At 39.4% G+C, this 23,307-nt stretch overlaps 1 protein-coding gene across 1 annotated transcript; it reads right to left on the bottom strand.

Moving 5' to 3' along the window:
• Positions 1-35: 35 nt before the first annotated feature.
• LOC117485194 (tetraspanin-8-like) lies at positions 36-17,748 on the bottom strand. The gene is made up of 9 exons (XM_034133730.1): positions 17,599-17,748; positions 15,991-16,047; positions 8,935-9,054; positions 8,654-8,728; positions 3,773-3,868; positions 3,127-3,246; positions 2,500-2,532; positions 2,318-2,401; positions 36-1,074 (listed from the first exon to the last, which is right to left on the bottom strand). The coding sequence occupies exons 1-9, from the start codon at positions 17,656-17,658 to the stop codon at positions 985-987; spliced, it is 735 nt and encodes a 244-aa protein (XP_033989621.1). The 5' UTR covers positions 17,659-17,748; the 3' UTR covers positions 36-984.
• Between the last annotated feature and the right edge of the window lie 5,559 nt (positions 17,749-23,307).

The raw sequence follows: 23,307 nt of genomic DNA, 5'->3' as shown, positions 1-23,307 counted from the left end.
AGTGGAGCACAAAAGGGTTATTAAAGATCAGGGAATAACAACTTCAGGTCCGAATGGATTTATTCAAATATCACAACAATACAGGTTTAATATCTAGAATAAAGGTTTGTTTGTTTTATCCTCAGAGTAATCATCTTTCAGGCATGACGTTACACACTCTGGACAGTAGGTGGCGGCATTCACCTTAAACTGTTTACTAATGATAACTTCAGATATGTCTTACAATCACTGACCATCGAAACATCGATATGGACACTTCATTTGTAATATTTCATAGAGTTAAAGGTAGGGTAGGTAATTTTGGAGAAACCGGCTCGAGTGCGCTCAAATTTGAAAATACACAGCCGGAACAAATCTGCCACTTCCTCACAGAGCCCCTCCTCCAACACACACGAACGCGCACATGACCAATGAGGGCACGAGATAAGTTTGTGCACAGATGGAAGGCTGACAGGCAGGTAGGCCATCCAATCATTTTAGCCGGGCCGGCTCAGATGATTGGTCGTACTTTTTACAGTACCACAGCTTCCACAGATGATATTTATTTATGTATTTTTTGTCAAAGCACTTCAGATATTCATTGCTATCGGGATGTTAAGAGCATTCCATGGAATATAACAAAAAGTGTATCTCCAGCCGGTTTCTCAAACGTACCTACCCCACCTTTAAAGGTTAAATTGGCAAGAATTTTTTAAGCAAATTAGATGATCATAAACGTACAAATAAAGCGTGGGAACTGGGTTTATTGGATCCAGAAGACCTCCTGGTTCCTGACATTTACCCAATATCACTATTCTATAACTATAATACAGCAAACGACCAAAACACACAAGAGCGATTAAAAAAATAAAGGTTTTGCATCTCAAGTTACATTCTCCACAGTACAAAAAGCTGAAAGTAAAGAAGCATGTCAGGAGAAGATATAATATGAAAGGTAAAGTAAGGCCTCCAGTTAAAGGTCAGAGGTCAAGAGAGGAGCTTTCTCTAGTAGGTCTTCATGGCCATGGACGATCCTCCGCTGTCGTGCTTTCTGATCTGATGGATCATCAGGATGCTCATCAGCAGGCCCAGCAGCTGGAAAAAAGACAGGAAGACGGTTAAAAAACGGACCAATCAGAAGACACTATTGCAGAAGAGAGAAATAAAAAGGTAAGCAACTTTAAAATCCACATATTTTTACCCCATGAAGCGTTTTACCTCATAACTAACTTGCTCGGAATTAATAACAACAAATTCTACATTTACTTCGGTTATTTTGAGGTCCAAAAGCAACATTAAAGGTGGGGTAGGTCATTTTGGAGAAACCAGCTCGAGTGCGCTAGAATTTGAAAATACAGTCGGAAAAAATCTGCCACTTCCTCACAGAGCCCCTCCTCCAACACACACGAACGCGCACATGACCAATGAGGGCACGAGATAAGTTTGTGCACAGATGGAAGGCTGACAGGCAGGTAGGCCATCCAGTTATTTTAGCCGGGCCGGCTCAGATGATTGGTCGTACATTTTTTTATGGATTTTTTGTCAAAGCCCTTCAGATATTCATTGCTATCGGGACAAACAAAAAGTGTATCTCGAGCCGGTTTCTCAAACTTACCTACCCCACCTTTAACATTGCTGTTAAATCAAATCCAATCATCAACAATAGGGTAAATTCAGACCCCTCTTTAATATTATTTTCTTTTTTATTATTCATTTATTTAACAGGGACATTGATCAACATTTCTGTAAATGTGCCAGAGTTAGCCAAGAGGCTATTTTTCATCTGTAGTCCCTGGAAAGATTTTCTAAGTCTTATTATACTTAATAAAAAAAACTAAAACAGAACAATTAAACAAAACAATTAAAAAAAATAAAATAAAAAAGTATTCCAGGAAGTATTGTGTTGAACAAACCCAACCTATTAATCATTGTATCCAAGGTTTGGTTATTTTTTTGTAATCTCCTATAATCAATAACCTATAATCAATAAACAATCGGTATTAGTATACCATTAGATTATCTGTTATTGATGGAGAGTAACCAGGGAAGTTAGCTGAAATTTGCTGACACAACGACTTCTTAAGACCTCAAAATGTTAGGTTTAGAACTTTGACCGAAGACTAGGAGAACTTTGTGAATTGCTAGTTCATTTTTTAGGTCCATTGAATTAGTTAGACCTTCAATAAAATGGAATAGCAAAGCAATGTGTCGAAGTCAACCCGAGCTGTAGCAAAGTTCATATTTTCATAATTTAGTGTTACGGTTGGGGGCAAAACGCTGCTGAATGGTGCCGAATCCATCAACACGGACAAAAAAGAAGAATAAATAAGAAACTTACTGCGAGGACTGCAAACGTGAAGAAGATGCCCATAATGATCTTGAAGATGATGTTGAAAAACTCAAAGAGAACACTGCTGCAGCTCTGCAGGAGAAAAAGATGGAGAAAGGGTCATTATCTGGAAACGTCACAGGAAGGAGAACTGGATGGTGTCTTGGTTAATTGGTTAATTGATTGAATACCGTCGCGTAGATCTCGTCTGGGCCTGAGGCTCCCTGCAAGAAAAACAAAGGTACAGAAAGTCAAAAACAAGTGTTCAAGAACAGCTATAAATGCATTTGAACAGAAGTGAACCACACATCGTAAAGAGGAGGTCATTTAAGGCATCCCAATCCCTTAATAAACCTTTACTGTATTAACTAAACCTGTAAATACATGAAAGCCCTGGGTAATGCAACAGTTCATCTTTAAGATTATATTGTATGTGCTGATCCTGTGATGATAACTCCTTCTTGCTTTACTCAGACAAGTTTTACTTTCTAAGCAATACTGAGAACAGTGATTCATGAGGTATTACCCTCATGAATCACTGTTTAGAGTTTTAACGAAACTGCCATAGTGTTTTAGGGATATAGGATTCATTATCTTAATCTGTTCCTTATGTGGACAGAAGAAGCTCGAATGGCAACTCATAGACCATCCATGACTACCACCATTACCGAAAATCATATACAGCTTCCAGATTATTTGGTTTATTTAGTGAGGTAAAAGTGGCGTTAACTTTTGCACGAGAACTAAAAGGGGCTGACTGATTACCTATACAGTATATTTCTAAACCTGTTCCTTCAGTTTAATTTAACAAAACCTACCACAGGTTTGGCTTTACATCCAGACGAAAAGGGGAATCCTGTATATTGGTCCTTGCACCCACAGGACTGAGGGATGTCGTTTCCCCAGTCGTTGGAGCTGACCACACCACAGCAGTGGCCCTGAAAACATACGAGACAAAAGGTTACACAAGGTGGGAATTTAGCCTAGGAATGATCCATTTCCAATGCTTCTAATGGGTTAAGATAAGATAAGAAGTACTTAATGGATCCCAATTTGGGATTTGTTTGCATTGCAGCAGCAAAAAAAGACAAGGCAGTGTACATTAGAGAAATGAAAAGACTAGAAATAAACAATCCAAAATGTAAACATTTGAAATAAAAATAAAATAGCATTAAAAAAGTAGAAAATATACAAGTTGAAATACAAATTTACATTGACAAAATATAAAGCAGGAAATTATATATACAGTATATATTAAATTGAATATAAATGTAAAATGTACAGTGTGAGTTTTTATCAAATATGAATGTAACTGTAATGTAAGCATCAATGTACAACCCTTCATTTAAAAAATAAATCTGTTTACTTCCTCTAACGTACATTGGAAAGCATTCATCCTAGAAGAACCATGTTTTAAAATATAGGTGCTAGACTACATTTGAAAGAGTTTAAAAGTGCATTTACATGCTCTTCGAATCCCATTAGTATCACTCTCATTGCTTCGTCTTCCATGAAAGGCTTTGCTACTTCAGAGGAGGCGCTGTCCAAAGAATCCTTCAGCTATAAAACAACAAACAACAACATTAGCATCAAGACCGAGAGAGATGTTTTGAAGATTGTTAAGAAAGTCCAACCCAGTCTCACCGAAACTAATTTAATCTATTGATTCGTTTGACACGATTTTCGCATTTTTTTTCGTGTCACACAGAGCGATTTTAAAAGCAATGTATTTCTATTGGTAGTATGTTTCGTGCCTGCAATACGTCTTTTTGTCCGGTCGGGTCTTGGAAGACCGGAAGCTGTGTGGTTCATAAAAACATTTTCTTATATCTTACCCTAACCCTAACCCTATTATTTAAAATAGTATAATGTCGGAGTTTTTTTGCCGTCCGCGAGGAAAAGAAATGTCTCAGAGCCTCAGAATACTGACATCTGTATTTTTTGTCATCTTTTCTTTTCCTTCTAATTTGTTATTATTTGGTGCAGGCACGAAACATACTACCAATAGAAATACATTGCTTCAAAAATCGTTCTGTGTCAGAATACTGAAATCTGTATTTTTTTAAATGTCTTTTTCCTTCTAATTTGTTATTATTTACATTGCTTTTAAAATCGTTCTGTGTGACACGAAAAAAATGGCGAAATCGTGTTGGTGAACACGAATCAATAGATTAATTTCGTGACTATAACACGAAATGCCGTGAGACTGGGTTGGAAAGTCAACTTAAACTAGCATCAACTTCGAGCATCAACACCATTTAAAGAAAAGTGTAGTGTTGTAACATCTACTAGCTGAAAAGCTTGAATATACACTAGGCTTGTTTGAGACGAGCTGCGGCTCGCCTCGAAAGTAGACGAGAATAGCCGATCGCAGCCGGGGGAGGTCTCAAAAAGCTCGCCTGAAGTCGGACAGCTGGGCGTCGGCTTCTTCTTCTTCTTCTCTCGGTTTTTTGGCGGATTTCAAACAACTTTAAGGTGCATACTGCCACCTCCGGAGTCGGCTTGACTCGGTTTACATTTATAAATGCACACGGCATCTATTGCACGTCTGTCCGTCCTGGGAGAGGGATCCCTCCTCTGTTGCTCTCCCTGAGGTTTCTCCCATTTTCCCTTTAAACTGTGGGTTTTTCTCTGGAAGTGTTTCCTTGTATGATGTGAAACGTAAGGACAGAGGGTGTCGTATTGTCATACTGATATTCTGTACAAACTGTGAAGTCCACTGAGACAAATGTAACATTTGTGATATTGGGCTATATAAATAAACATTGATTGATTGATTGATAAAGAATGGACAAATGTGTTTAATCGTTAATGTCAGATATGTACTAAGTAAATACATTTGTTCCGGCTCAAGATTAGATTCAACTTTATTGTTATTGCACAGATTACAGGTACTGAGACAACGAAATGCAGTTTAGCTTCTAACCAGGAGTGCAACAAGCAGTAAAGTGAAAAGTAATGTACACAATCTACAGAATAAAATATAGAATGAATTGAATGATGAATACACAGTGAGGGGTATGAATACACTATATACAGTAGCCTAGCCTAGTATGAACAGTGTGTTGTATGAATATGCTAAGATATATAAAGTATGACAACGGTAAGCAGTGCAAGTATAGTATAAAATATATAGATATTAATTTCATGATGATAAACATTGTGGAACAATGATGAAAAATGTGAATGGAAGTGGCGACGTAAAACGGACACAAAACAACAACAAACCTTTGCCGAGCCAATGGAGAGTTTCATCTCCAGCACGGGGTAAAACCCACCAATGAGCGCTCAGCTCGAGATACCAGCGAGTCGTTTCCCATCAAGCATTTCGCTTCGGCAGCTCGTGGAGAGAAACTGCGCCGCCTCGCTCTCAAGTCTGCGGGAGTCTTTGTCCCGCGAGATTTCAACGTCTCATGTAGGCGAGCCTCCAGAGCAAGTCGGACAAAATGACTAACCATCATGCAACGCACGAGCAAGACGTTGATCGCAATTGCGCAGGTCTGCGCAGGTCTCGCTTGTCTCAAACAAGCCTATTGACAACATACATGATTGGATGTTTTAGCCGCAATGCACGTTGGGATATGGTGTTTATGCGATATGAAATCCGAAAACATAAAAAAAAAATAATAATACTTTATTCCGCGTGTTCTTGCTTTTCTCTTTGGAAGTCATCACATAAAGGCATTGTAATACACGGTTCGGCTGCATTAAATATTACACATCTGCCGTAGTTATTTATAGAGCCCTGATTAGAAGACCTTTGGACAAACTGGAAGAACTGCCGCCGAAACTGAATACGTGACGTGGATCATAAATATATCAGCAATTAAACAACTTCAATTTCTCTTCACACAATACGTCTCCTTGCAGTATCAACATTAATTCAGTTGACTTTTATATTTGATCCTATTGGTAGATAGGTAGCAGTGCACAGCTGATAGAAAAGGACTTGTAGTTTTTAAAGATATTATTGATTTTCTTTGCATTAAAGAATGTAAATACTGAGTTGAGAGAATAGTCAGGGGTTTTGGGTGATGGGAGACACATCTATGGAATCACAATTTCAATAGCTTACCATTAAATGACGAATATACCTTTCTGTCTGTGATGTTTTACAAATCAGATATTATTGTGTAGAAGTAAAACATGTCAAATAATATAGCAATATCCTGTAAACTTATGTGAAAACATGAATAAAACTACACATCTTCAGATGTTATACATACACAAGTGTCCTACACTAATAATACAAAGTATAATTTGTTGTGTTAACACTGTAAACTTGACAGTTTACCAACCTAGTGGATAAAGCACGTTATTTAATTTTTTTGTTGAATATGTTATATTTGATGAAAAACATATTAAGAGTAAAAGTAGAAGGTCAATGATAGAAATATAGAATATAAAATATCAAGAAGATACTGTAAGTGATCTCTACAATAAAACAGTTTAGTGCCGGATGTATAAAGATATCAATAGGAGGATGTGCAAAACAGACCAACTAATTAACCTTTATTTAAACATTAAAGAATACTTTAGATTAAGGTCTTCTTTTAAATAAGAAAAAAGCTTTGGGGGTATCTACAGATACATATTAAGCCTGACAAAGTACTTAACGTCTAATATATTGCTTTCCTGCAATGTTAACTATGTTGAAGCACTTATTTTAACTGATATTATACATATTAATTATACTCTTGTAAGATGTATGTAGATCGTATAAGAAATGTGCAGAATATGTTTAATGGTGGAGGTACACAGATATCGATAGATGTCTTGTAATGCACTGTTGATGAACCTGTGACCCAAGTTTTTCATTCATTGCATAACTACACCGTAGTTGTGTATATGATATGTCAATAAACCTTAGAAAATCTTGAAATCTTGAAAGGGATGTGCAAAATAGCCATTATATACAGTTTTTAATTAACTATTAGTAGAGAATAACGAGTAATGAATATGTTTTATAGAGATCTGCAGATAAATGTTTAGTCTTCTCAAGCACCCACTACCAAATATCTCGCCTGATTGTTGGCACTTAACAATCACCTTCACTGAATTTTACTCAGGTGTAACTAAAGCCTGATTTAAGGGTTGTTTATATTTCACATCATTAATCAGAATCTGCAAAGTAACTAAAATAAATGTAGTGGAGTAAAAATACCAGGTTAACGTCTGAATTGTAGTGGAGTAGAATTACAAAGTAAAAATGAGCTGTCATGTGGGTATATATTAATGCTGCCCATTATGGACACAAGCGATTTTCACCCATTTATTAATTATATGTTTTAAATGTGATAACACAAATGTGTTTAATACTGGCAACTTCTAATTGTGGGAAAAACGAAAACGTTCCCAGTAGAGACGTCCCATAGCACATTTTGCGAAACACAATAGCCAGCATGTGTAGTTCTGGGGGGTGGGGGGGGGGCTGGTCCCGTTCAGTTTTGGATAGTCTGCCGTGGTTTCGTTCCATTTCAAAGTGCTGTTTGACGCTCGGCGTAGTGTCTTTGGCGTAGTGTCTTTGGCCACCCTAAACTCCGAAATGTTTTTCGGATTTCATATCGCATTAACACCATAACCCAACGTGCATTGCGGCAAAAACATCCAATCACTGAGCTTAAACCATAGCTGAGGATCTTGGGTAATCAGTTCAGTGGGTGTGTATCGCAATGATGCTAGAAATGTCCCATATAGGCCTACGTCTGTTTCCGGTTATTTTATTTTGAAATTCAGTTCCTGACAGACGCCAAAAAAGCCAGAGATTATAGAATTAAACTAATAAATAAAAACAAGGATAATTGTGTGTTATTGATGAGTAAATAACAGTGTGTTATTTAGAAAAGAATAACAAATTAGAAGGAAAAAAAGATTTAAAAAAATACTGATTTCAGTATTCTGAGGCTCTGAGCCATTTCTTTACCTCATGGACGGCAAAAAAAGTCCGACATTATACGATTTAAAATAAAAACAATAATCCTGGCTTGATATTGAGTAAGAAAATTTTTTTATGAACCCCACAGCTTCCGGTCTTCCAAGACCCGACCGGACAAAAAGACGTGTTGCAGGCACGAAACACACTACCAATAGAAATACATTGCTTTTAAAATCGTTCTGTGTGACACGAAAAAAAAAAAGGGGGATAATCGTGTTGGTGAACACGAATCAATAGATTACATGTCGTGACTATAACACGAAATTCCGTAAGACTGGGTTGTTTATAGACATCACGTTAGCATCAAGGTAGATATAGATAATATAAGCATGAAGTCAGTTAGATATAGAGAAAGTCACATTAAGGTAGAAATAGCATTAGGAAAGTAGGTAGCTAGATAAACAGATTACCGTGTTTCTTGCGACAACGACAACAATGCCAAAGATCAGCATGATGATCATTCCCGCCACCATGAAACCTGCAAACTGTAAATCACACAATGTCAGAACACTCCTGTTAAATATGGTGGTTAATCTAAAGAAAGACAAATTAGTGTCATACTGTAATAATAACTTAAATTGATATAGCGCCTTTCAGGGGACCGAGGGTCGCTTTCCAGAAAAACAAAACAAAAACTGTCAGACAAACCAAACAACATGAATTCTTCCTCTGTTTCACATCTTGTACGTACTATTTTGAAGAGGAGTTGTTTCTCCATGCATGCGGCAACGATTCCAAAGACAGGGAGGATGAGGACACCGAGGGCAAACACCCAAGTCCAGGCCAGACTCGGACCCCCCACCGCCGTAAACTGAAAAACAGGACAACACAAGGTCAAGTTTCTTTCATTTTGCAAAGTATTAAGCACAGATGGGCCCATATTTCATCCTCAGTATCTCAATCTCAATCTCTATTTATTTACATAGCACATTTAAAACAACTTCAGTCGACCAAAGTGCTGTATAAGGAACAAATATAAAATAACACAATAGGAGTAAAATAATAAAACAAGATAAAAAGTACAAATAACTAGAATCCCAAACGTAAAACATCCTCTACTGAATGTTCAAAGCTCCTTCAGACTGGAATAATGTACCACAAAAAAATATTCTTTTTTGCTGTTAACTGTACATGCTATTGATCAATTCACAAGTACAAAACACTATAGTTTGTATTAATTGTTTTGTTTTTATTGCTAGGAACATGTATTAATGTCCACATTTGTATCCTTAATGTTTGTGTTGTGATCGTAGTAGTCTTGTTGGTTGTTTTGTGACATGATTTCGTTTTTTGGTTTTGCTTTCTTGTTACTGCTGTTTGTACCATGTTAAGACCCCGTTGAAACATGATGGTCCATTTCAAGGGGTCTATCCTAAACTAACACATTTCAAATAATAATATGTTGCTTCTGAAGATAAATGATTCATTTATCATCATCAACATCCGAGAAAAATATGCTACTTAGCCAGGCTAACTTAGATTAGAAACAGCTTGTTCAGAAATCGATGTTCAGAGCTGCGTTTCTGGCAAATGCGTCATGCAAAACGTAGTGCTTTACTGAAGAGTGAATTATATAAGTATGTATAAATACCATCAAATCCTGGTGTGGACAATTATTCTTCTACACTAAAGCTACTCAAAATGTACATTTAGCTTTTTTCATTTTTAAGACCGCAAATAGATGTAAATACATCTTCCGCACTTATTGATTAGTTGTTGACAAAATCACTAGTATTGTTTATTCTAATATATATAAAAGTAATGAGTTTTGTTACACTTTACATCATATTGTTGCAGAGATGGAGTACTCGAGTCCTGGACTCGGACTCGAGTCGGACTCGAGTGCCGATTTTCGGGACTCGTGACTCGACTCGGACTTGCGCATTGATTGACGCGACTTGGACTTGGACTCGTCAATTCTCGCGCACGATGACTTGGACTTGGACTCGGACTCGTGAATTCTCGCTTACAATGACTTGGACTCGGACTCGTGAATGTTCCCCCCCACGATGACTCGGACTCGGACTCGTACATTGATGCTCCGACTTGGACTCGAGCAAGTTTTCTCTGGAGTCTGATGTCCTCTATCCTGGCGTGTGCACCTGTGAGGCGAGTACACGTACTGGGCCCCGCTATTCCAGTCTAAAGATGTCTAGAGACACACCCCGCATCGTGCTGTATGCTTTCACACATTCTGCTTCCACATTGGAAAAGAGCAGCGCAAAATGCTCGTTATGTGGAAACAATATTGAAGAGAAGAGAAGGCTCCGTAACACATTACTCTAAACATCGAGTTCAGACATATAGGCTGTCTTGAACACGATCATCAGAGTAACGTGATCTAATCAATAAATAAAGATTCAGCCGATAACACGAAAGCACATGGCTACTTAACATGCAGAATGACTTCATTTTGCATGCTAAGTAGCCATGTGCTTTCTGGGGCTCAATCTTTATCGGTAAACCGATTTAACCGGTAAGAGTTCCTTCAAAATAAGAGTCCCGATCTTATTACTATCAAAATAAAAGTGCAAAACGAAAACGTTACCATAGGAAAATATTGGATTACAAATATAATCACTTCTCTAAAAGGTAACTAATTTTAAATATAGTTAGACATATTATGGGTCATTTACAATAATAATAATAATATTAATATTAGTAATAAGCTTTATATTTGTATAGCACCTATTACAAGAATTGTAGCCAAACTGGCTTCACAGCAGTTCAATAGACAGATTAGTATAACATGACAGGATAAAAGCAATGTAGAGGAGCAGCTGCATTACAACACATAGATTAATACATGAAGACTTGGAGACTCGGACTTGACTTGGACTCTTCTTAGGTGACTCGGACTTGGACTCGGACTCGAACACAGGTAATGATGACTCGGGACTCGGACTCGACTCGGACACTCCTTGGGTGACTCGGACTTGGACTCGGACTCGAACACAGGTAATGATGACTCGGACTCGGACTCGACTCGGACACTCCTTGGGTGACTCGGACTTGGACTCGGACTCGACTACGACTCTCCCTTGGTGACTCGGACTTGGACTCGGACTCGAAGAGTGGTGAGTCGAGAGTGACTTGGACTCGTGAATTGGTGACTTGACTACAACACTGTATTGTAGTACATGTAAATGTTTACTTCTCTATCTTTGGCGACTTTCTCAAAGGTTTCACATCCAGATTTTGAAGGGCAGACAGAATATATTAATTTTATCGTTTGCCACAACCATGTATCGTTTTTAACACTAGAACCGCCAGAGATTTTTTATACCTAAAACCGCCACCTGGATCAAATTGACCCGCTATTAGAATGCATTGATTTTCAAGGTAAAATGTTCTTTTATTGAACAGAGAGTTTTGATCGCACAGGGATGAAAACGTATACCAATATAATCTGTGGACTCTCAGCTTTTCATACAGGGCTCGACATTATAAATGGCCCGCTGGGCAGGAAGCATTATTTAGACACCGCGGCCAGCATAACGTACCTTCAACTCGCCCCACAGCTGTTTGCTGCGGAGCGCAGTGCGAGCAGTCTCCCGTGAGCGGGAGCGCACTCCGTCACTACAGTCTCTCTCTCTCTCTCTCTCTCTCTCTCTCTCCTCGCTCTCTCTCTCTCCTCTCTCTCTCTCTCTCTCTCTCTCTCTCCTCCTCTTCTCCTCTCTCTCTCTCTCTCTCTCTCTCTCTCTCGTCTCTCTCATCTCTCTCTAATCTTCTACTCTCTCTATCTTTCAATATATCTATCCATCTCTCTCTCTCTCTCTCAATCTATCTCTCAATCTATAAGGAGGAACCGCAGTAGACAAAAGGCGTTGCTATAGCAACACGTCATGTTTATATGAAAAGGGGTGGGGTCAATATGACCCGCTTGGCGGAAATAGGTATAAATGGCAATTTTTTGGGCGATTTCTTCAATCTGACTTCATATTGACCATTTTTAACAACATAGGGGTGCTACATAACACAATTTCAGGAAAAGTCACAGACTGGAAGACTTTAAATATTTTATTGAAAAAAAGTTACACACAATAAAAAACAGCTCTGGGTCAAATTGACCCGATTGGCGGTTCTAGTGTTAAAACAGCGGCGTGTTTCTACTAATATTAGTGTTACGGCCATTGTAGAGCCATCGTACAGTTATCTTTACAAAGGAGCTCATACTCTGGTGAAAGAGAAGACCGACCCAAACATTGGATTTGTTGGCAATTTAAAAAAGTAGAATATCCAATAATAATCCCCAAAAAATGATATAAATTCCAGGAAAAATCATTGTTTATGAACTGGATTATGTTTAATCCTTCCTTTCCAGGTTTTTACAAAAGTCTTTGAATATTTGCCTAACTTTTCCTTTTCAGATTGTTAAACATTTTGAGAATTGTTTAATTTTTCCCTTCAGATTATGAAATGACATAAGGATTGATAGTTTAAGTAATGTAATTATGTTATCATGCCATAATCTTTTGATTTAAAGTGGACCTATCATGCTATATTTGAATAATATAGTGTTTACATATAACATATTTATACTTTTTTTTTTTCAAAATACCAAACAGATCATGCATTTTAGCCATGCCTCATTTTGCTCAATTTTACATTTTTTAGCTCTGTTTTAGCAAGGGCTGATTCTGTGAGAACAGCACCATCTACAGGCCTGGCATATGCACTACAGCGTCTCCAGCGCTTTCGAACGGCAATGGCCGTGGCTGTGTCCTCCTGATTGGTGGAGTTGGCCCAATAGCCGTAGCGCCACCGTCCTGACGTCAGGACAGTGTTCAAATCTGGATCAGTTTTTATCAGATCCGTTGCAGCCCCTTTTTTAGAGATTTGGGTATGGAGGAAAATAGAGAGGGTTGTGTTTTCTGACCCTTGGTGAGTTCCCTGGAACACCGGGGACACATATTCATGTAGAAAAGACGTACAAAAGTGCATTTTGCATGATAGGTCCCCTTTAATATTTAATGAAGCTAACGTAAATATAATCCTAAATTGAAGACAGTGCAATTTTGCAGATTACAGATTGATTAGATCACCAGTGTGAATGTCTTATACCTTAGCTGGATCTCTTATGATCCTAAATTTAAAATGCTTTTGACTAGGGATTGCCTTGAAGTAAACCGGTTTTGATTTTATAGTTTGATAAGTGAGATTAACTAATGAGTAAATGTTAAAACATATTAGTTTAAAATAAATGTTTTTGTTATTATGTATCTGTGATTTTATGTGTTCTTATGCTTTTGACAAAAGATGCTCCAAACACTGACGAGAGATGATTTTTCTATTATGATTGGCTGTCTCAATCATTGTGATTGAATGTTTCAATCTTATCATGTTGTTCTTAATGTGATTGTTATTGATGTAATTGATGTTGTGTAAATCCACACTCAAATCTGAAGATTCCCATTGATTTAAGTATTGAACAAAATATTATTAGACTAAGGTTTTTAGGTTATCAAAATTGATAAAAAGAGAGGAACTGTTGGGGAAATATTTCCCACGGCCCATAACTTTGACCCAGTGTATCAGTTCTGTCCTGACTGAGCGCACGCACCTGTAGCCTTGGCTGCTGTGCTCTCAGTGTTGTGTCTCCCTGCTCCTGCCTGATGGCGTCAGCTGATAGAGGTGTTATGATTCTATCTTGTTATCCACAATGTGGATTATTCTCTCTGAACTAGCTAAATACTCGGGTCTGGGGGAGAGTTCTTCGTGGCAACTCTACCGTGAAGTCAGAACCTCTGGCTCTTGGACTTGTTTTCTGAATTCTCCGGCCGAAGCTCCTAAATAAACCCATCAGTGTTTGCCATCAGAGCTCCAGCTCTCCCCGTGTCTCCTTCCTGAGTCGGCGACTCCCACTGCATTGCTACACAGAAGTCTCCCCCACACCAAGTTGGATTTCTGCTCTGATTGCATTGTCCTGTCTCCCAGAAAAGGTGGAATGGAAAATCTCCTGAAGGCTGCATCTGCTTTGCATTAAAAACTAAAAAAAGGACTGAAAGCCTCCTCTACGTCTCACGCAGCTGCCAGGCGTTCCTTATAAACAATCACCATCCTTCACCTTGACTTGTTTTAAACATCTCTAAACAGGTACGGGGTTTTCCGATGTCTGCAGGATTATCCAAGTAACAAACCAGCTGCTTTTGTTTACACTCAAAGCTTTGACGTAATTAACATTCCTAAGTCTGAAAGAGGTTATACAAGGTTGTTTAATGGTAAAAAAATCCCCCTATTTTTATTTACAGTAATCAACACAAACAAACCCTGGAACCTCTGTTGTAACTCGTTTTATTTGTAGTTCACATCTGACTCTCATTTAGTGGTTTACTCTGTGAGCCACGTTACAGTAAATGTGCCGCCAGGAGACATCCCGTAATGGAGAAGTTGTAAAAGATGTTTGGCAGCGACCATTAATCCCAGGCAGATAATGAGTGAGAGAATTCATCTGGCAGATCACACACGAGATGTCAAACTCTGGCAGAAATACAACCCTGTTTCTGGTTCAACTTCTGTCGGAGCGTTTGTAGTTTGTTTATGTTTCTAGTAAACCCAGAGTAGTGTTGTTATATCTTAGGCAACAGCCTCTGTAAAAAGTCCAAATGACGCTTGATTCTTTGTACAAATTACCCCGAAAGATAGCTACAGCTATAACTAACTAACGTTGATGCAAAAGGCTGGAGTTCATTCCTGTCCACTGCCAAGTGGACAGGAATGAACCCAGGAAATGACTCATGATTTTAGCATTTCCTGTCCCCGGGTCTGGAGGCCAATCGTTATCTGAAAGTGCTTTTGGTTGTTGGTTGAGATAAGGTCTGTAGTTTAACACAATCTGAAGAGATGTTAAGGTTTTGTCCAACGAAATGGTTGGTTTTTGGTCTTTTCATGGGATTTATTGACAATGAAATGAACCATCAACACATTTGAACTGAGCTAAAAAAAAAAAAGGCCAGTGCTAAAAAACAAGCTAACGTAAAAAAAGGTATATAGCAGTTCTTCTAATGACCACTAGCTGTTCTAAAACCTTATAATGACTCAGAATTGTATCTCTTCCTGTCCCCTGGAGTGGAAGTCAATGGTTTTTTTCTGAATGTGTTTTTGGTTGTTGGGTAAATACCCCACTGGGTGAAATTTCGTAAATGTTTGTTGGAGATTATTTTCGTCAATATTCCAAAATCCAAAGGAAAAATCCCCTCTTTTGTTGAGGGAACCAGGGAGATGCTACCTTCAGGGTCCACTACAGAAATACGACATCCCTTTACCACTCTATAGTAAAAGGAGAGTAGTTGTTGTTTTTTTTGCTTGGTTTGTCAGCAGGATTACAGAAAAACTAAAGGCACAATTTTCATTAAAATTGGTGGAAGAGTGTAGTCTTGGCCAAGCAAGAAACTATTCTGGATCAGAGACGCGAGGCAGATACATAATTATGTCTCACTTTTGTTAACATTTAGAGGTATGGCTTTTGCCCTGCAGTCATGTAGTGTCGGAATAATCTGAAAAAATGTATCCAGAATCGAAAAAATGTCAGATAAACAGCCTGACGATAAACGTATCAGAGAGATATCTACGTGTTGACATAAAAGGCAGCCGTTTATAAAGTTAGAGGCTCATTTTGGCTTTTTAAACTTCTGACAATTTAAAATGTTAAAATGCGAATAAACTGATTTGCATGCTGTCTGCATTTCGAAAGCCAAAATGTAGGACTTTTTGTGGATTCACTATCTGTGATGTTGTTGTTGTTTACCTGGTGGCTGAAGGGGGTGGCCTTCACTGCTCCGAAGACCAGCACACCGCCGAGGAGCTGAGGACAGAATCAAATATGTTAAAAACGCCATGTATGTATGGACGCTGAAGAGTGCCAAACAATATAGATTTTTAGAAAATTGTAAACAATGTAAACAATTTAGAAAGAAATTAAACCAATTGTAAATTAAACTAACATATATTTAAATGGAATAAAAAACACAAATGGCAAATTGTGATTTAATTTCTACCTATCCATGCCTGAAATGCGTACCCATTTCTGTCATTCCTGCCTTTAGACACTAGAGGGAGATAGAAACCCAAAAACTAAAATCACTTTCTCCGTCTCCTCCCAATTCTTTTTTTAAAAATTGTAAATAGATTACCTTTTTTATAATACAATTAGCTAATGCATTTACTCTGCTGCAAAAGATGAGGAGAGGCAGGAGACGGACATTGTGTTGGTTTGAGAAGGAAGGAAAGTGGGTGTGAAGGACAGGAAAAGTGAAGAAATGTGCAATCAGTTTTATTGTCTTGCACAATTCCAAGCTTTATTTTTTTTGTTTATCTTTTCATTCTTCCTGCCTAAAACAAACAAAGATAAGACCTGCTGATCGAGCTGAACAACATTATTTCTACCCTTCTAAATTAAATAAAAAAAAGGGGGGAATGAAGGGCGAAAAGATCTCTTGATTGTTTTTGCGCTTTTTTATTCTAGAACCTGATTCAGCTTTATTCTCTTGCTCAGTTTCCCACATTTTTTGGGTGAAAAGGTTCAGTTTTATAGGCTTTTTTCTCTTCTCCCTGCCAAAAACCAACACACCTTAATGCCCCCTCACCCCTCAGAAACCCACTCTTTATTTCCTTCTTCCTTTCTCCAGCGCTCCGAGCAAAACACATAGAAAACCATCTGGAACTCGACCCGGCTGCCATTTGTTTTGCAGTTACTGGAAATGACTGAACGCTGATGTAAAAATCTGATGTAGTTACACGAGTAATAAATTAAAAAATAATCCTTCACTACTTTCAATTTAAGTTTTACACCTTCATTTTCAATTAAATCAAACTTTTAGGCTTTTTTACATTTAATATATGTAATTTAAGAGTTTTAAAAACCCATAAATAAACCAAATAAAGTCATAAAAACATATATATTGTATTTATTTTTGAGCAACTCTCTATCCTTTCTGTTTTTCTTCATCATAGTAAAATAAATTCTAGATTCTACATTTTTTTTCCCAGCAAGATAAAACCCCATCTTTGTTTAATAACAAGTGAAATAATTAAAAAATATATATTAATTATCAAAGAGTTGTGACTTCTTGCAGTCTTCATTTTGTAGCATATATAATTATTTTTATAAATTAAAAAAATATATTACTACAATTTCTTTCGGTTTTTTTACCCCATCAATTGATCTTAAACACAGAAAATTATTATTACATCTTTAACTTGGTTTTCTTTTCGGATTCTAACCCTAACCCCCCCTAACCCTAACCCTCTTTTCCCCCCTCTTTTTATCTTTTAGCCCAAACATAAAACAAACGTTGAGAAGAAAAAAAAGTAACCAAAAAAAGGAGCAATAATAATCATAAAAGTTTGTACTCACTGCAAACACCACATTGAAGAAGATAAAGAGGCATTTGATGCATCCGTTAATTTTCCCCATCCTCAGTTTTGAGAGTTTCTCTGAGAGATGAAACTGCCGTGCTGACACTGAAAACACAGAGGGTGTGTGTGTGTGAGATGGTATGCAGATCCCAGATCTGCACGACATAGAACAGATCTGCCACGACACAGAACAGATCTGCACACAGAAGAGAGAGTGATTCTGATCTAGTTCATTTTTCTCATTTGTTTCATTGCATCTTTTCCATTGAATATGCTTTGTGTGAACAGATAGAAGATTTAAGGCCAAACAACAAACTTTTTTTTGGACATTATTTACTTTTTTAAATGCTGCAAATACAAAACACTGCAGAAGCTCAAAACACAACGGACACCAGGGGACACTAAAAAGTGACACACACCAGCTTGGAGCCGGGATGCTTGGAGACGTTCGGGGTGCTTGCTAACGTAGCTAACGTAGCTAACGTAGTAATATCAGAGGGAATCATGTGATCACATTGTTAATATAAGACCATAAAACTTTAAATTGAGACGGTTGTCCAGCTTTATAATCCTGAACGTCACAAAGCGCTCCGTCCCAGCTGTGTGCGTCACTCTTTAGTGTCCCCTGGTCTCCCATCTGTGTGCGTCACTCTTTAGTGTCCCCTGGTCTCCCAGCTGTGTGCGTCACTCTTTAGTGTCCCCTGGCTCCCAGCTGTGTGCGTCACTCTTTAGTGTCCGTGGTCTCCCAGCTGTGTGCGTCACTCTTTAGTGTCCCCCCTGGTCCGTCCAGCTAGCTAGTGTGCGTCACTCTTTAGTGTCCCTGGTCTCCCAGCTGTGTGCGTCACTCCTTTAGTGTCCCCTGGTCCTCCCAGCTGTGTCCCCTGGTTCTCCCAGCTGTGTTCGTCCACTCTTTAGTGTCCCCTGGTCTCCCAGCTGTGTGCGTCACTCTTTAGTGTCCCCTGGTCTCCCAGCTGTGTGCGTCACTCTTTAGTGTCCCCTGGTCTCCCAGCTGTGTGCGTCACTCTTTAGTGTCCCCTGGTCTCCCAGCTGTGTGCGTCACTCTTTAGTGTCCCCTGGTCTCCCAGCTGTGTGCGTCACTCTTTAGTGGTCCCTGGTCTCCCACTGTGTGCGTCACTCTTTAGTGTCCCCCTGGTCCGCCCAGCTGTGTGGCGTCACTCTTTAGTGTCCCCTGGTCTCCCAGCTGTGTGCGTCACTCTTTAGTGTCCCCTGGTCTCCCAGCTGTGTGCGTTCACTCTTTAGTGTCCCCTGGTTCTCCCAGCTGTGGTGCGTCACTCTTTAAGTGTCCCCTGGGTCTCCCAGCTGTGTGCGTCACTCTTTAGTGTCCCCTGGTCTCCCAGCTGTGTGCGTCACTCTTTAGTGTCCCCTGGTCTCCCAGCTGTGTGCGTCACTCTTTAGTGTCCCCTGGTCTCCCAGCTGTGTGCGTCACTCTTTAGTGTCCCCTGGTTCCCAGCTGTGTCGTCACTCTTTAGTGTCCCCTGGTCTCCGTTGTGTTTGAGCTTCTTCAGCGTTTTGTATTTGCAGCGTTTGGTTTCTGCAGCTTTTAGTAAACGCTGCGCATGTCTCCTCAAGTTGCTGAATGTTCTCTAAATGTGACGCGTTTGCACCTGTCGGCCACCTTATTTTCAAGTTGGAGGAAACAGCTTTGTATTGAGTTACCTCTCTAACTAGTGTAGATCTATGCGTGTGTGTGTGTGTGTGTGTGTGTGTGTGTGTGTGGTGTGTGTGTGTGTGGTGTGTGTGTGTGTGTGTGTATGTCTGTCTTCCCTCTGCCTCTCCCACAAGCAATAATGTGGAGGTCAAGAACAGAAAATGTAAAAGCAACAATGTTCTTCCTGTGATCCAGGGTCGGGGAGGGGAGGAGGAGAAGGCTGAAGAAAGAGCACCGAAACACAAAAACAGAGAGATGGGCACTCAGGAAGACCCTCCATCCATACCAGAGGAAGGGGGAGGGTACATGTCATTAGGTTTAAAAAAGGAAGGGACAACTGGACAAGAACAAATGCAGTTGCACGAACAACAATGTCAAATACAAGCTGTTTCATGCATGAGATGCTTATATTTGCATATAAAAGGTAAGTCTGGCTAAACCGTTTTAAAATAAGGAATAAAAAAAACAGAACTTAAAGGTGGGGTATGTAATTTTGGAGAAACCAGCTCGAGTGCGCTAGAATTTGAAAGTACACAACCGAAAAAAATGTGCCCCTTCCTTACAGAGCCCCTCCTCCAACACACACGAACGCGCACATGACCAATGAGGGCATGAGATAAGTTTGTGCACAGATGGAAGGCTAACAGGCAGGTCGGCCACGACCTGCCTGGATTGTTATAGCGCTGTAAAAAGCTGCCTTTTTACCGGGCCGGCTAAAAACAGTCTTGCTTTTTACAGCGCTACGGCTTCCACAGATGACATTTGTTATGTATTTACAGTATTGTCAAAGCATTTAATATATTCATTACTATCGGGATGTTAAGAGCATTCCATGGAATATAACAACAAGTGTTTCTGAAATAAATTACACACCCCACCTTTAATTAAGTGATTTATCTCCGGGACAATTGGGTTTGCGACAGTTCCATTTCAAGGAAAAAATTAATAAACAATAATAATCTGAAAAAAAATATTTGTGTAAAATGAAAGAAGTTCAAGTAAACCGTCCAATAAAATATAAAAAAAAACGTTACAAATATTTACATTTAAAGTTATTAAAGGTGGGGTAGATAAGTTTGAGAAACCGGCTCGAGATCGCTAGAATTTGAAAATACACAACCGGAGAAAATCTGCCACTTCCTCACAGAGCCCCTCCTCCAACACACACGAACGCGCACATGACCAATGAGGGCACGAGATAAGTTTGTGCACAGATGGAAGGCAGGTAGGCCATCCAGTTATTTTAGCCGAGCCGGCTAAAATGATTGGTCGTACTTTTTACAGTACTACTGCTTCCACAGATGATATTTTTTTATGGATTTTTTGTCAAAGCACTTCAGATATTCATTGCTATCGGGATGTTAAGAGCATTCCATGGAATATAACAAAAAGTGTATCTCGAGCCGGTTTCTCAAACTTACCTACCACACCTTTAAGTTAGAATGTGTAATACAATATATCAAATATACATTAAAATATATTGTATAAGCATAAAAAGGTTCAAATAAAGTAAGATTGTGCAATGAAAACATTTAATAAATATAGGTCATATGATGGGAAATTACTGAGATGACGCAACGACAAGTAGCTTCATGTATGGATCTATTGCAAAACATCAAATCATTAAAGTGAAGTCTGGCTAAATCTGGTTTAATGTCGTTCAGCAAACAAAACTACTTTAAGGAGTCCTCTCCTGCTGATGTTCAGGTGTATGTCAGTATGTAGTGTCTCTACTTTAAAGAGTCCTCTCCTGCTGATGTTCAGGTGTATATCAGTATGTAGTGTCTCTACTTTAAAGAGTCCTCTCCTGCTGATGTTCAGGTGTATATCAGTATGTAGTGTCTCTACTTTAAAGAGTCCTCTCCTGCTGATGTTCAGGTGTCTATCAGTATGTAGTGTCTCTACTTTAAAGAGTCCTCTCCTGCTGATGTTCAGGTGTATATCAGTATGTAGTGTCTCTACTTTAAAGAGTCCTCTCCTGCTGATGTTCAGGTGTATGTAGTGTCTCTACTTTAAAGAGTCCTCTCCTGCTGATGTTCAGGTGTATATCAGTATGTATTGTCCCTACTTTAAAGAGTACTCTCCTTCTCATGTTCAGGTGTATATCAGTATGTAGTGTCTCTACTTTAAAGAGTCCTCTCCTGCTGATGTTCAGGGGTATATCAGTATGTAGTGTCTCTACTTTAAAGAGTCCTCTCCTGCTGATGTTCAGGTGTATATCAGTATGTAGTGTCTCTACTTTAAAGAGTCCTCTCCTGCTGATGTTCAGGTGTATATCAGTATGTAGTGTCTCTACTTTAAAGAGTCCTCTCCTGCTGATGTTCAGGTGTATATCAGTATGTAGTGTCTCTACTTTAAAGAGTCCTCTCCTGCTGATGTTCAGGTGTATATCAGTATGTAGTGTCTCTACTTTAAAGAGTCCTCTCCTGCTGATGTTCAGGTGTATATCAGTGTGTAGTGTCTCTACTGTAAATAGTCCTCTCCTGCTGATGTTCAGGTGTATATCAGTATGTAGTGTCTCTACTTTAAAGAGTCCTCTCCTGCTGATGTTCAGGTGTATATCAGTGTGTAGTGTCTCTACTTTAAAGAGTCCTCTCCTGCTGATGTTCAGGTGTATATCAGTATGTAGTGTCTCTACTTTAAAGAGTCCTCTCCTGCTGATGTTCAGGTGTATATCAGTATGTAGTGTCTCTACTTTAAAGAGTCCTCTCCTTCTGATGTTCAGGTGTATATCAGTATGTAGTGTCTCTACTTTAAAGAGTCCTCTCCTGCTGATGTTCAGGTGTATATCAGTGTGTAGTGTCTCTACTGTAAAGAGTCCTCTCCTGCTGATGTTCAGGTGTATATCAGTATGTAGTGTCTCTACTTTAAAGAGTCCTCTCCTTCTGATGTTCAGGTGTATATCAGTATGTAGTGTCTCTACTTTAAAGAGTCCTCTCCTGCTGATGTTCAGGTGTGTTACAACCCGGCTCTTGGGCTGTAACAAAAAGCTGGGAGTCGAGACGAGGGGTATGAAAATATAACAATCCTTTTACTTTTCTCTTCCCATCTACCTGCTGCATGATACATACCACTTTCATCCTGGACCCTGAAGTCTCGACCGCCCCTGTGTCACATAGTCATCAGCCAGTGCAGCGGCCAGTGCAGCAGCCTCTGCAGCAGTCTTCACCTTGCGCTCGCTGATGTGAACCGCAATGTGGCTGGGTACAGAATTTTTCAATTGCTGCAACACCATCATCTCACATACTGCAGCATACGTATCCACATTTAGGGCGTTACACCACCTACTGAAAGAAGTAACCAGGTCTCTGGCAAACTCGACATGGGTCTGTCTGCCAGACTTCTCCCAGGACCTGAACCTCTGTCGATATGCCTCAGGGACTAATTCGTAGGCCTTCAGCAAAGCAGTTTTAACAGTCAGATAAACCTTGCTCTCTGCCACCGTCAGAGCAGAGTAGGCTTCCTGGGCTTTACCTGTTAACACACACTGTAACAATAAGGTCCCCTCAGCATCAGACCACTCTCTGCTCTCAGCTACACGCTCGAACAGGGAAAAAAAGTATCTGGGTCTCGTTCACTAAACTGAGGAACTACCTGCAAATTACTGCCAACGTCAAACGGAGTATTAGCTCTACCAGAGAGATTAGAAGCCTGGCTTGCACCACCAGCAGGTAAACTCATTCTCCGCTCCTCTACCTCTGCCTGCAACAACAACAACAACTCCTTCCTCTGCTCAAAAGTCATACCTGCATCCCCGCTGCCAGACATATCGACACTGTCTCTTCTAGGATCCACAGTATACTTTCTCCCTCTGAAAGCACCTAAATCAATCAGATTTGCTTTAACAATCCCTCTTATGTTTTCTTTCACTCTTTTATCCCCAACATCCAAGTGGAAATGTTCGGCAACACAGATCAGCTGCTCACGTGAGAAGACCTCCAGCAGCTTCTCTGAAGGCTCTCTCAAAAACTCCTCTACACTCTCCATCATGACAACACTGCGTGGCACGCTCGCTACTTACACAAGCCTACCCGCCAC

Source organism: Trematomus bernacchii, unplaced genomic scaffold, assembly GCF_902827165.1.
Source record: "Trematomus bernacchii unplaced genomic scaffold, fTreBer1.1, whole genome shotgun sequence".
Classification (NCBI taxonomy): Eukaryota; Metazoa; Chordata; class Actinopteri; order Perciformes; family Nototheniidae; genus Trematomus; species Trematomus bernacchii.
Note: the sequence above shows the minus strand (reverse complement) of the source record. Positions and strands in the feature narration are given on the sequence as shown.